At 32.7% G+C, this 13784-nt stretch overlaps 2 protein-coding genes across 3 annotated transcripts; one reads left to right on the top strand and one right to left on the bottom strand.

Annotated features, from left to right (window-relative positions):
* Nucleotides 1-648: 648 nt before the first annotated feature.
* Nucleotides 649-4655, top strand: LOC100265819 (protein CHLOROPLAST IMPORT APPARATUS 2). 2 transcript variants are annotated; one of them, XM_002268177.4, is made up of 3 exons: nucleotides 649-2434; nucleotides 3068-3223; nucleotides 4213-4655. In XM_002268177.4, the coding sequence occupies exons 1-3, from the start codon at nucleotides 1460-1462 to the stop codon at nucleotides 4258-4260; spliced, it is 1179 nt and encodes a 392-aa protein (XP_002268213.1). In that variant the 5' UTR covers nucleotides 649-1459; the 3' UTR covers nucleotides 4261-4655. The 2 variants fall into 2 exon arrangements, 1 of the variants encoding a protein (XP_002268213.1); XR_009466911.1 differs by having other exon boundaries at nucleotides 684-2434; nucleotides 3073-3223.
* A 7785-nt stretch (nucleotides 4656-12440) lies between these two features.
* LOC109123386 (uncharacterized) lies at nucleotides 12441-13484 on the bottom strand. Its single transcript, XM_019222942.2, has one exon. The coding sequence runs from the start codon at nucleotides 13482-13484 to the stop codon at nucleotides 12441-12443; it is 1044 nt and encodes a 347-aa protein (XP_019078487.2).
* Nucleotides 13485-13784: the final 300 nt, after the last annotated feature.

The raw sequence follows: 13784 nt of genomic DNA, 5'->3' as shown, positions 1-13784 counted from the left end.
AAAATAATTTTTAAGAATTGTTTTATAAAATAAAAATCTATTTGAGAACCTAAATTTTTATTAAACTATTTTAAATATGTTTTAAAAATAATTTTTATATATAGAAATTTATTTTTAATCATTAGACATATTTATATAATTATTTTTTTAAAACAATTTTAAAAAAAGTGAAAATAGTCTAAATAACTAAAAGTTATTCTCTAAGAAAACATAAAATAATTTTTTGATTGTTAAATATGTTATTTAATTTTTTTATTGTGGAACACAGACAACTATTTTAAAAAATAGTTTCAAAATAGATCCTAAATGTTCAATAAATTTTATGAAATATTTTTTAAAATATGAAAAATCACTTATTTCGCTAAAAAATTACTTATAATATTTTTTGAAAAAATATTTGATATATAATTCTTCTAAAAACACTTTAAATAAAAATATTACCAAACCAGCTAATAATGAGATTGGGTTATGGGTTTGGCTTTGAATCCAATCAATTCAAGAAAGGTATTATTATGATATGAAATGGGTTAAAAGGAAAAAGGGTTTTGAGAAGACAGAAAGGTCCAAAAGGCAACAAGAAAAAGGGGAGGAGGGCCAGTATGGTAAATAACCAAGATAAAATAATTGCACTGCTGTGGGGCAGTGGTCCCACTAGCAAAACTGCTCAAAACTCAGCATTGTCTTTTCCTCTGTTCCCTATCTTCAATCCTCACTTCTCACCTCTCTTAGCCTCAATGCTCTCTGCCTATTTGCTCTGCTACTTCCACGCTCCTCTTCTCAACCGTTGTTTTCCCTCTTCTTTCATCACTCCCGTGACCCACTTTCCCCACAATCAACGCCTATCGTCTCACTGTCTCTCCTCGCCACTGCATTCACTGTTTCAACTCTCAGTTTTTGTTTCTCCTTATTGGATGCTCGGGTAGCTGAGGCTGAGGGTTAGATATTTCTAGATTTATTCCTTTGGCTCAAACCCCGTCTCCTTTCTCATGTGCGGTTCTTGGGTTTTCTGTGGGTTTTCTTTTCCTACTGTTTCATCTGGGTTTTTCTAGGGTTTTGGTTTTGGCCCTTTTGGGAGAAGGGAGTTGTTGGAGGACCTCCGAGGATTTTCCTTTTCTTTTGGTGCAACCGTGCAAGTTGAATTTCTGGTTTTTTTAAGGGTTTATGAAGTTTGGTTTGGCTTTTCCCCTTTTTTTAATATTCCATGAACTTTTGTTGATTGTACTTTTTAGGGTTTAGGGTTTTGTACTTTTCTGTACAAGTGATTCCCGGTAACGGGATTTCTATTCTGGGTTGGGTCTTTTCTTCACTTAGGATTGGGTTTCTGAATTTCTCACAGCTCACTTTGAAATGGGTTTTCCTCAACTTCTGGTCTCCTTGTTTTAGATCTTGAAAACAACTTTCTGGTTTGCCAGAATTGTTACTGTAGGAATCTACTTTTATCATTCAATCTCATAAAAAAATGTCCTCGTGCTTGAGCGGAGCTGGTAGAACCTATGGATTCGAGCTCGAAATTGTGAAATCCCCATCTTCAACCTCGCCCCGGACCTCGCATTCGTCCTCACCTTCATCGACCATCTCTGAATCCAGCAATTCCCCCATTGCAATTTCCACCCGAAAACCGCGAACACCTAGAAAACGGCCCAACCAGACTTACAATGAAGCCGCGGCCCTGCTTTCCACAGCCTATCCCAACATCTTTTCCACCAAAAATCTCAAAAATCCCTGCAAATTCACCAAATCCCACGACTCTTTCCTCGAGGATTCCTCGGAATTGCTTTTCCCTTTCCGAGCTTTCGACGCCTCCGGCTTCCTCCTCCACCAGCCGGTTCAGGAAAAACCCAGTTTCCAGATGCTCCCGAAGGTAGTGAATTGCTGCGAAAAGCCATGCCAGAGCTCGGTGGAAAGCGAATTCCCAGGAAAATCGCCGGAATTGTGTGATGGGTTTGAAGAGGACTTCGACGCAGAGTCGATTCTTGACGAGGAGATTGAAGGTGGAATTGATAGTATTATGGGAAATCTGAGCGTGGACAATGAAATGAGCGATGAGGCCACCAATCCTGTTTGTTTCAATTCCTACTATGGAAACGGAATTCCCATGGGTCTGGGCTTTGGAGGGAAATTCGAATTCGGATTCGGAATGAGGAGGGGGGTGAGGGCATTGAGACATGTTGATGAGGGAGATTGGTGGAGGTTTCCCACCGTCGATATCCTCGAAATATCGCCGAAATTCAATAAAGTCTCGGCCGAGAAAAAGAAGAAGAAGGTTGAGAAAGCGCAGGAGCTGAGGAGCTGGGAATCCCCAAAAGGGAATTCCATTCCCAAATCCAATTCCAGTCTGCTGCTGAAACTGAACTACGACGACGTTCTGAGCGCATGGTCCGACCGGGGCTCCCCATTTTCCAGAGAAACCGAATTCCCGGGAAATGACACCGCCGTACGTTTCTCACCTCCCGCCAGGAAATCAAAATCCAAGAAAATTTGAACGTTGTTGGGAGTTGGAAAACCCCTATTCTGTTATTCCCCTCTCACAACTTTCCTTCTTTAGTTCTTCAGACATCGCGCGTGTCTGCATCACGCGCCTCCACAGAGCTATAGAATTTCAATAAAGTCCCTTTTTGCCTTTTAAATTTGCTCTTTCTGAATTTCAATTTTTTAATAAAGTTGGTCAGTTGGTGCGATTCGCAAATATTATTAACAAATTATTATTAAATAATATATGGAAGAAAATATTCCTAACACAGATTATTTTTTAAAAATCGTGTCCTAATTTTTTTGGTGGGACCCTTCATTCTCTTGGGTTTTGACGTGTGTCCTTTTCTTTCTGACAGCCGATCGGACGGCTGATAATTAAATTATCATTTCCCGCTGAGGGCAAATTTGTCATAGTGTGTTTTGAATTGAATTTGGGTCCCTCTACTGGTATATTTTCGCGTTGTTGGCACTTTAAAGGTCACCGGAATGTCCCGTGAAATGGCGGAATCGTCCTTTGTTAGTTGTTTTGTTGATGATTAGATGATGATGCGAAGCACTGAATCATTTTTAATATTATTAAATTTATTTTGGGCAGGCCAGGCTGGCGCAGATAGATCTGTTTTCGGAGTGCGGCGGTGTGAGAGAGGCTAGCGTGCTTCGCTACAAGGAAAAGCGGCGTACACGCCTCTTCTCTAAGAAGATCAGGTACCAGGTGAGAAAAGTCAATGCTGATCGACGGCCCAGAATGAAGGTACGCTTTGACTTTTCCCTTTCTTTCATCTCATGATAAACAAATGGGTCTGAGGATAGGCTAGTAGGCTCTGATTTTTTTATATTATTAAAGGAAGTAGGTCCCACATGTGGGGCTAAAATAATGAAAGAAAATTTCCATTTTTATATTTAATTTTGAAGCATAAAAAGAATCTAATTCTTATAATATTTTTTTTTCGGTTTGGTAATTATTTTTATAATAAAAAATACCTTTTTAGAAATATTTTTAAAAATTATTTTCTAAATTTTATAAAATAAAAATTTGTTTAAAAATCTAAAATATTTTAAATTTACCTTTAATATTTTTAATATAAATTTTATATCTAATATTTTATTTTTAATTATTCAACATATTTATATAATTATTTCTTAAAAAAATAAATAAAAACAATTAAAATATATTTTTTCAAAATACCATATTTTCTAATTTTAAGGATAAAAAACAAAAAATAGTCAAAACATAATTCGAAATAACCCATTAGAATATGGAATGGGGATGACATGTAAAAAAACCCTAAAAAGATAGTTGGATAAACTAAAAATGGACAAAGATTTGTTTAGAATTTCAAGATTAATGTTTTTTTTTTCTTGTTAACCTTAGTTTTTATTTTATTGTAGTTTATTTTCTTTATTTGATTAACTATAAATTATATAGCTTTGGGAACCCCATCATATCTCCTTAAAAAATTAAGGTGGTCCTCATTGTGGTATCTTCCCACACTTTTGGGGCAAATCAACTTACCTTTATTAAAATTAGGGAAAAGTGGATTTTCCTACTTTCAAACCTAAGCCCTCTTTTTATTCATAATACAACTTTATGAATTACATGATAAAAATTTAAATCTTCACAAAAATGAATTTTGATTTTCATTATGATAATTTTATTTTATTTTTATTCTCATTTCTAATAAAGGTAGGTTTTAGACATATTTACACAATCTAAATACATTTTTTGTTTGTGATTTGTAGGGGCGATTTGTTAGAAGACCAAATTCTAACTCGAATGGTCAAAGATGAAAAAAGTTGAAACAAATAAAGCCAGAGTGGAAGAAAAAAGATATGGTGTTTTGGGTTGTGAGCATCGCCAATTTTAGCCTGTCTTCCTAATACTCTATCTTTATATTGTTTTGTTTTCATTTTCTACACTTTTGGAAGCAAAGGAGATGGAGACTAGTTAAGAAGAGGAAGTTGAGGAGAAAGAAATAGTTGAATAAGCCTTTTTTTTCTTTCTTTTTTTTTTTTTTTCTATTTCTCTATTGGGTTGTCTCTCTCTCTCTTTGTTTTCTAGTCTTTGGAAGATGCTTGAGTTGCTAGTTTGGTCCAAACTAATGGATACCTTTGGTTTGGTAAAATGATTTTGTTGGCTTCAATAATAACACAAATGAAAAAGCACATTATTTGAGTTTTCTAAAGTATTTGGCTTTTCCTTTTTATGTACATAAATAAATGATGCCCTTTTGTATTATATTATATTTGTTTTTTGGAAGATTTTATGGTACAAACAAGGAGATCATCCCCTTTTTCTTTTTTCTCTCTCTCAATGTTTTGAAAATTAGAGTCAACTTTGAAGTGATTTTGGAAATGCTTTATAAATAATATATCATATATTATTTTAATATAAATAAAAAAAATACATTGATAGTGTTTTTGGTATTATATAAAGAAAAAGTGATTTTTGGAAGCATTATATCTTAAGTGATTATTCTAAAAAACGAGAGTCCATATGGAGTGATTTTGAAAAGGGTTAAATGCATTTTCTAATGCTTGAAATCATTTTTTTATTTATTTATAAAAATTTGGTATTTGACAAATTATTAAAAATCACTTTTTAAAATGTAGGTAATCACTTTGAGAGATTACTAAATACCACTTGGCCAATGGTTTTTTACTTTTTTAGTTTATATCTAAATACTAAGTGATTCTTTTTAAAAACATTTTTAATCAAAGTACTATTAACTAAAATCACTCTTGAAGGAATTCCATAGAGAGAAATAGACCTACTTAAGAGAGTTTTGAAATCCCAAATGGAGAAAGAATATACTAAGGTTAGTATGTTTGAGGGTTGGAGGAAGAATAGAGTTATGAAATCCCAACCAAAGTTACCTGAGCTCAAAAACCCTAAATGGTGTCCAATCTTGGAGTTCACCAATGACGACCACGTCATAGGATCTCTATGGATTGGTGGGTCAATCGTGGGTTTGAGAAAATGATGACAAGAAGAAGAAGAGATTAAGGGTCTGTTTGGTTGGTATTTTCAAAAACTATTTTTTGTTTTTGAGAACAAAAAACAAGTTTGGTAAGAGAATGTTTTTTGTTCTCAAGTGTTCTCCATTTTTCTAAAACCTAGTTTTTAGAGAATTAAAAAATGGCGCCTCCATGTTTTTTCTATTATTATGAGAACAAAAAAGGGATTCTCTCTGTATTTTCAATTAGTGTTCTTTGTGTGTTCTCACCTCTTCTTTGCACCATAAGGGAAAATCAGTCTCACAAAAATTTGACATTATCCGAAATTTTTTTCATTTTTTTGGTTATTTTTATTTCAATATTTTTTCCGGATATTTCAAGATTTCAAACCCAAAACCTTTGTAAATTCTAGGATTTTTCAAAGACCAAAACATAAAAAAGAACACAAAAGGCCAAGAATGCAAATCAATAAAAAAAAAAAAAAATTGAAACCCTAACTAGAAATCTCTACAACAATCACAAATCTTGATTTTGGTCTCGAGTAATGTTTTGATCTTAGAAAAGAAGAATAATTCAACCTCAATAAATAAAGTTTGGATTCTAGAAAAGAAATAGAAAACAAGAAAAGACAAATAACTAAAAAGATAAGGGATAACCGATTAAAAGGGACAAAAATCCCTCAATATTGCAAAACTAACCCCCCACCTATTTAAGTCTCAAAAATGACCCAACTCGGACAAAAATACCCCTCATCTATCTTTTCAGTCCATTTTCCCTCAAACTCCAAATTTTCCCTGTGCTGTGTCTCTTCCTTACCTTGTAAACCCATTTGTTCCATCTGTTAACCTACAAGAAAGAAATCACGAAGGACTTTTCAGTTTATTGCAAGAGAACAAAAAGGCAACACAACACAAGGAAAAAACAGAAAGTAAGTTTCACTGTTTCATTCTTTGATTTCAGTTTTTCGAACTGTACATATGAATCTTCATCCATGAAATGAGAAGAAACCCTAAGTTTCTTATTTTGGTTCCTTTCATTTTTTTTTTAAAAATCAAACCCTATTTTTCATCTTTCTGATATTGTGTGTTGATTCAGTTCATGAAAATGGCGCAAGAAAAAAATTCGATGATGAAAAATATGAAACAGAAGAGGTATAAAATTTTGGGAAAAAAGAGAAATGAAAGAAAGCAAGGTTTTGAAACCTCATCATCGTCATCAGAAAATGAGAAGAAATCAACTGATTCAGTAAGCATTAATTTTCTACCTGAAATTTTGATTTTGATTTTGATTTTTAAATTTTATCCCTTTTAATCGATTATCATTTTTTTTATGAATTTATTTTTCATGAATTGATAATCTAATTGTTGAAAATTTTCTCAGTGAGGTTATAGTCCAAGGTTTAAAGCAATATTTGAATGATTAGAAAAAACTAAACTTAACTACTATCAAGTTTACCATCAAATTTTTTTGAAATTTTGTGTAATGAAGTTATTTGTTATGAATTTATAATGTATTTGAATATAATTTTTATGAAATTATTTTATCAAAATATTTAGAATTTTGATTTAAATATATATGTTAAGAAAAAACTGAACTTAACTGCTATCAAGTTCATTGTCAACAAGTTGCAATTTCAAAATGGTTTGGTTTTGTTTCAAATTTCAATAAACACTAGAATAATGTCTGCAATTTTTTGTAGCTACAACTTAGTAAAATGTAATAGCTTCAATTGCATTAGTAAAATAATATCTTTAGAATATTAGCATTTGACATGACATCCTTAAATAATAGGAAAATAAAGTCTATGTTAAGAAGTAATACGAAATGATGGATTTAACATAGTTGGATAAGTTTAATAATATAATTTTGCTCAATTTATATTGATATTTTTACAATTTGTTATTATCTTGCAGATTGACATTCCTCTCCCTCTCCTATCTTTTATATCTAAAATACCTAAAGAGGAGTACTTTCTTGGAAAAATTGCATGTTTGTTTCACTTGGTAGCCATTTAAAATATTAAGAAGAAATTGACTGAACCATAATTGGAGATGTTTAGAAAATCATGTTTTGGTCATTTTTTACTCCTTCCTGAACTTAGATTTTCAGCCCAAATTGTTCATCAATTGTTGTTACATCAATGTGAAACCAAAAAAGACAATGAAATATGGATTTTATTAAAGTCAAAGGGCTTAAGATTTAGTGAAGAAGAGTTTGCATTAATTACGGGCTTGAGTTTTGGTCCTATTATAAAATGTGATAAAAAATCATTACAAATAAGGGACACATACTTTAAAGGAGAAAACAAGGTGCGTAATGATGAGTTGGAGAAAGTTTTTTCTTTCTTTAGGAGAGGAAAAGAATAAGAAAAAAAAAAGAATTTGAAGATGAAGAGGTGATAAAGTTAGCACTTTTGTATTTTTTAGAGCATGTTTTATTTGGGAAAGAAGGGAAAAATTTAATAGATATGGAATGGGTTGCTTTGATTGATAATTTGGAGGCTTTTAACAAGTATCCATGGGGGTGGGGGGATTTGTTATGAGAGGACACTATTTGGTTTGCAAAGAGCTTTGGAGAACCGGGTATCCAAATACCAAGATAAGAAGAAAGCAAAGAGAGAAACTGCAGTTGAAGCATATAGTCTTGTTGGATTTCCATATGCCTTCCAGGTTTGGGCATATGAGGCTATTCCACTTATTGGATTGAAATATGCCACTCGTGTATCTGAGAGCTATCCTCGAATATTAAATTGGAGTGCAACAAGTGCTCCAAGATCTACTGAGGTTGAAAATGTCTTTCTAGAGCCTCATGTAAGTAATTCTTTACCTTTAAATTTTAAGAATGCAATTATAAATATTATTGTATTATTGTTTATTAATAATTATATTTGATTTGGACTTTGTAGTTAACTTTTCATTCGCTTCTAACACCCACTTTAGAGGAGCAACAACAAAACTATTACAAGCATGTAGATAAACAAGGAGCTTCAACAGAAATGTTGCACCAATCAGAGGCCTCACAAGATGCCAAGAAGGATGACTTAAGGCATGAAAAAAGCTCATCTGACACTATTGTATATGTTGCTGCTACTACTGCTGCAACGGCAAAAGAAACAACAAATGATGCAGTTGCCCCATCAATAGAGGTAACTTAACCTAAACTTAGCCATCATAAATAATGCATGCATGTTTTTTTTTTTTGGTACTTTATTTAATATAAGATGTTCACTCCATAATTAACATGTGGAACCTGACCTTAACTAGTGTAAAGTTTATTATAAATAAACTTATAGGAAGTTAAGTTTGTAGGGATCGTGAAAAAACCTAAATTTAACAAATGTGTTATTTCAAAGTGAACAAACTTGTCATAATATATATATATATATTGTAAGTGTTAAATTTTTATTTCATTTATGTGCAATATGTGCAGAAATTATGGATGGAGTTTGTGAAATTCAGACAAAGCTTAGAGTTAAATTTCAATCATCTAAAGAAAGAAATTGAAGGACTCAACTTGAAGATGGATGAATTGAAACAACTTTTATTAGAAGTTAGTGACATGTTTACTTGTTTAAATTTTCTAATACTTCAATGTTTTGACATTTGTGTTTTCTCTTATTTATTTTTATTGGGTGGTGTATGCAATTTTAGGTTGAGAGTTCGAATGAGGAACATGGTATGCATGACACTAGATTCAGAAAATCTAGTACAAAAGAAAAGGACAGACTGGAATTTTTGAGGATGTTATAGATGATGAAGTGGAGAGGAATGACATTCCCATGGATGTGAACATTGGTATGGAAGCTTCTAGAAACCTTTAGCTTGCGGAAAAAAACATGACTAATGAGTTGAAAGATGATTACTCTAATGATGATCCAATTATTGATATTGCCAAGTTGTTTGGTACCCCAACTATGACGGGCGAGTTTTCAGTATATGTCATACCTCACCATCTATCTCCTGCCATTTTTAAGCGAAGACGTGAGATTAAAAAGTCTCATATCTTGCAACACCCTTTTACAGATCCCACCAAGAGAAAGAAACTAAGAAAAAAGATTGAGAAACCATTAACTTTATTTGATCCTTTGCGTCCAACCTCTGAAGAAGCATTAGAGTCCTTTCAAAAGTGGATGAGTGATGACCAAGGGTGAGTTGTATACATCCATACTTGTAAATTTGTGTTCTTCACAAGTTATAAAATTACTAATATTTTTATTTTATTTTTATGTCAAAGGTCCACAATTGACATTGACTACATGCATATAGATAAAAAAATTGTTTCAATCACTGTCTAATCATGGTTCATGGCTTGCTGACACGGTTTGTAAATGATGCATTTTGTTTTTATTTTTTATTTATTATTATGTTCAGCTTACAACCAAATAATATAACTAATTTACTTTATTGTAATTATTAGCACATTGATGTTGCCTTTTTTTTTTTTTTTCCTGAAGCGATGAATAGAAAATCCTCATATTTTTTCCCAAAAGTTTACCATAGTGGATACTATGTTTTGGATATGTGTAGTTTGAATTTTAGTTATTATTTTTAATTTTTTGTAATAATGAATCTTATGATCTTGGTTATTTATTTATGTATGTTAACTTTATTCTATGTAGCAAAATGCTCAAGCAAGATGGATTAAGAATGACAAGAAATGGAACCAATTCAAATTACGAAAGAATGACATTCTTATTGATTATGTCAATGGTTTGCAGCCTCGTTATTTTGTCAAATGGCCTGATGTTGACATAATGTATGTCTTTATCAATGTTCGAGCTAGTCACTAGGTATTAGGAGTTATCCACCTTCATCGAAGGATTATATATGTATATGACTCATTGATGGGCATCAACAATAATGCAAGATTGCAAGTTGCCATTAAACCATTAGCCAAATTGTTGCCGTAGATATTGAATGCAATAGCATATTATGGGTTTCATGGTGACACAAAAGTTAACTACCAGGAATGGGAAATTGAACGGCTGCAAGATATTCCTCAACAAGAAAATGAGTAAGTGATCTTAAATTTACTTTCATATCTTATACACTTAATCCTTAATAATAGCCCTAACATTGATTATTTGTGTACCATGCAGTGGTGATTGTGGCATGTTTGTTATCAAATATGTTGAATACTTAATGCACAACCATCCATTCAAGTCATTAACAAGTGCTCGAATGGACTGGTTTCGGGAAAAGATGGCAGCAAAGTTATTTTATATGAAATACTTGCCTATCTAATGAATTCATGTTGATATTTCACATTTTGATAATGTAGTTGGATGGTTTGTTAAATGCAATTGGATAGCTTCATATATGTAGTTAGACATTTTGATAAATGTAGTTGGACAACTTGATATATATACTTGGATATTTTGATGAATGTTGTTCGATAGTTATGTATACAATTGACCTTTTAAACTAAACTTGACTGTTGTCAAGTTGTTATGTGTACAAACTTGAAGGTAGTTAAGACCACAGTCTTAATAGAATACTTGAACTTAACTACTATCAAGTTAATTGTGAATAAACTTGACAAATATTAAGTCGAAGTCTATTCCAGAATAACATATTTAATCTGGACTTAACAGGTATCGAGTTGATCTTCTATAGACTCATAGGAAGTTGTGTCTACAGTTGCCATTTTAACCTGAACTTAACTATTGTCAAGTTGTTTTATGAACAAACTTGAAGGTAGTTAAGTCCACAGTCTTCAGACAAAACCTAAACTTAACTATTGTCAAGTTGTTTTATGTACAAACTTGAAGATAGTTAAGTTCACAGTCTTTAAACAAAACCTGAAATTAACTATTGTCAAGTTATTTTATGTATAAACTTGAAGGTAGTTAAGTCCACAGTCTTTAGACAAAACTTGAACTTAACTATTTTCAAGTTGTTTTATATACCAACTTGAAGGCAGTTAAGTCAACAGTCTTTAGATAAAACCTGAACTTAACCATTGTCAAGTTGTTTTATGTACAAACTTGAAGGTATTTTAAGTCTACAGTCTTCAAACAAAACCTAAATAACTATTGTCAAGTTGTTTTATGTACAAATTTGAAGGTAGTTAAGTTTACAGTCTTCAGACAAAACCTGAACTTAACTATTGTCAAGTTCCTTATCAATAAACATGAGAACAGTTGAGTCCATAATTTGAGAATAAACATGCAATTTTCATTCATACTTTATACATAACTCATCATAACATATATGTACAAAAGTAACAAATATCTCAATTTCTATGGGTATGCAAAAAAAGGGGATCATTATTACAATATTCATCTATGTGCTTATCCTATCACCTTATATGAAAAAGTAACTTTCATTTCTGTTCACATAGGTACCAAAAAAACAAAAAAGCTCACTATTACAATTTTTATTTCATGCAAGTTCATAGAGTGCCAAAGCTATCATGATATCAAGGGATTGGTCATTTGCATGTTTTCCAATTATGCCCATATTGACCACATCGACTACAACGAGATGTGCGCTTGCCCTCTCCACCAGAAGGAATTCTTACTTTCCTTGGTTTTCCTGTTGGGCGTCTCGTTTTAGGTGGTAACACAACTTTGTCACGAATATGATTAGGTACTACCTAATCTATTTCATTTCCAGTTGGATAAATACACTCTGAATATGAAGATAACAATACTTTAGTAGTAAAACACTTGGAGCACAAAGTGTAACATGAAATGTTGTAAAATCTACAAACAGTAATAGCATGTGCACATGGAATATGATCAAGATCAAATTGTCGACATGTGCATGAACGAGTGTCTAAATTCACTTGAGCACTAATGCCAGCATAGTTAACATTACACTCCTTGGAGTTGATGGGTTCCACTAGATATGTTGCTGACATATTATACCTCGAACGAAGTTCTCCATTAGCCCACATGGTAAGTTCAGTTGACATTGACATTGCTTGTTGTTGACGAGTCACAAACCATTTTTGAAGTAAGTTTCTCAATTCTTCAACCAAATGCAAAACTGGAAGATCTCTAGCATTTTTCAACACAACATTAAGACTTTCACGATCCCTGTCATTATGATATTATATCTTTTTCCGGTAGAATATGAACGTGCCCATCGATCAACTCCTATATCCATCAAATATCTTGCTGCTCTTGGGTCAATCATCTCTAGTTGCCCAAATATAAAATTAAACTCTGAAACACGATAAGCATGGGCAACATCATGGAACAACTTATGAATTACAGGATTATTGAACTTTGTCTTCAAATTTTGTCCAACGTGGTAAGTGCAAACACCATGCATCGCATGGGGAAATACTTTATGTATTGCTTTCTTAATGCTACCATGTCGATCTGATATCACAAACAAATCATCAATGTGTCCAAGTGCATTATGCAGTTTTTGTAAAAACCACTCCCATGAGGCATCATTTTCTGAATCACCAATGCCAAAGGCTAAAGGGTATAACTGATTGTTGCCATCTTTACACGCTGCAATAAATAAAGTCCCTAAGTACTTTGCTTTCAAAAATGTCCCATCAACTGCAACCACAGACCTTATTGATGTGTGAAACCCAGCAAGAGATGCACCAATCGACATAAAAAAGTATTTGAATTGATTATCACAATCAGTAACTATATCAATAATGGTACCAGGATTTTTTTGCTCTAAAACATAGCAATAGGATGGTAAAGTGCTATAAGACTCCTCAGGTGATCCCCTAGTAGAACCTAGAGCAAGTTTTCTGGCTCTCCATGCCTTATCATAACTGATTTGAACGCCATACCGCTTTCGAATGTTTGCTACAATGTCTTTTGGTTGAAATTCACAACCAACCCCTTGATATGTTTCTCTTATACTCTCACTAATCAACCAACTACTTGCATGTCGATTGTCACGAGACATCATATCTAACCGACAAGTGTGTGTTGAATAGAATTTCATTATTTGAAACATATTGGAAATCCCCAACTTGGTAGCACGAACTCGCCACTTGCATTCTTTATCAAAACATTCAACAAGCAATAACTTAGTAGTGAATTTAGTTGTTTTGAACTCAAACTTCCTTTTCAGAGCCATCGTATATAACTTTCTTTGTAATTCTTTCTTACTTAAGTATATTTGGTGCTCTTCTAGATGGTCATCACTAATTCCACTAACTATAGATTGTTGCATCATGTTTTATTTTTCATTTGCTACATCTTCGATTATAGTGGGATTGTCATATATGAAACCATCATTTGTATCAATCATGGTCAAGATTTCTGCACTCTGAGCTAAACCAGTTTTGAATGAGCCAATTTGGTCACTTGCTTATTATTAGTAGGGTTAGTATTCATCCTATAATCCTCCTCATTAATTGCAGTCTCATTCATGTTC

Source organism: Vitis vinifera, chromosome 11, assembly GCF_030704535.1.
Source record: "Vitis vinifera cultivar Pinot Noir 40024 chromosome 11, ASM3070453v1".
In the NCBI taxonomy this organism is placed as follows: domain Eukaryota; kingdom Viridiplantae; phylum Streptophyta; class Magnoliopsida; order Vitales; family Vitaceae; genus Vitis; species Vitis vinifera.
Note: the sequence above shows the minus strand (reverse complement) of the source record. Positions and strands in the feature narration are given on the sequence as shown.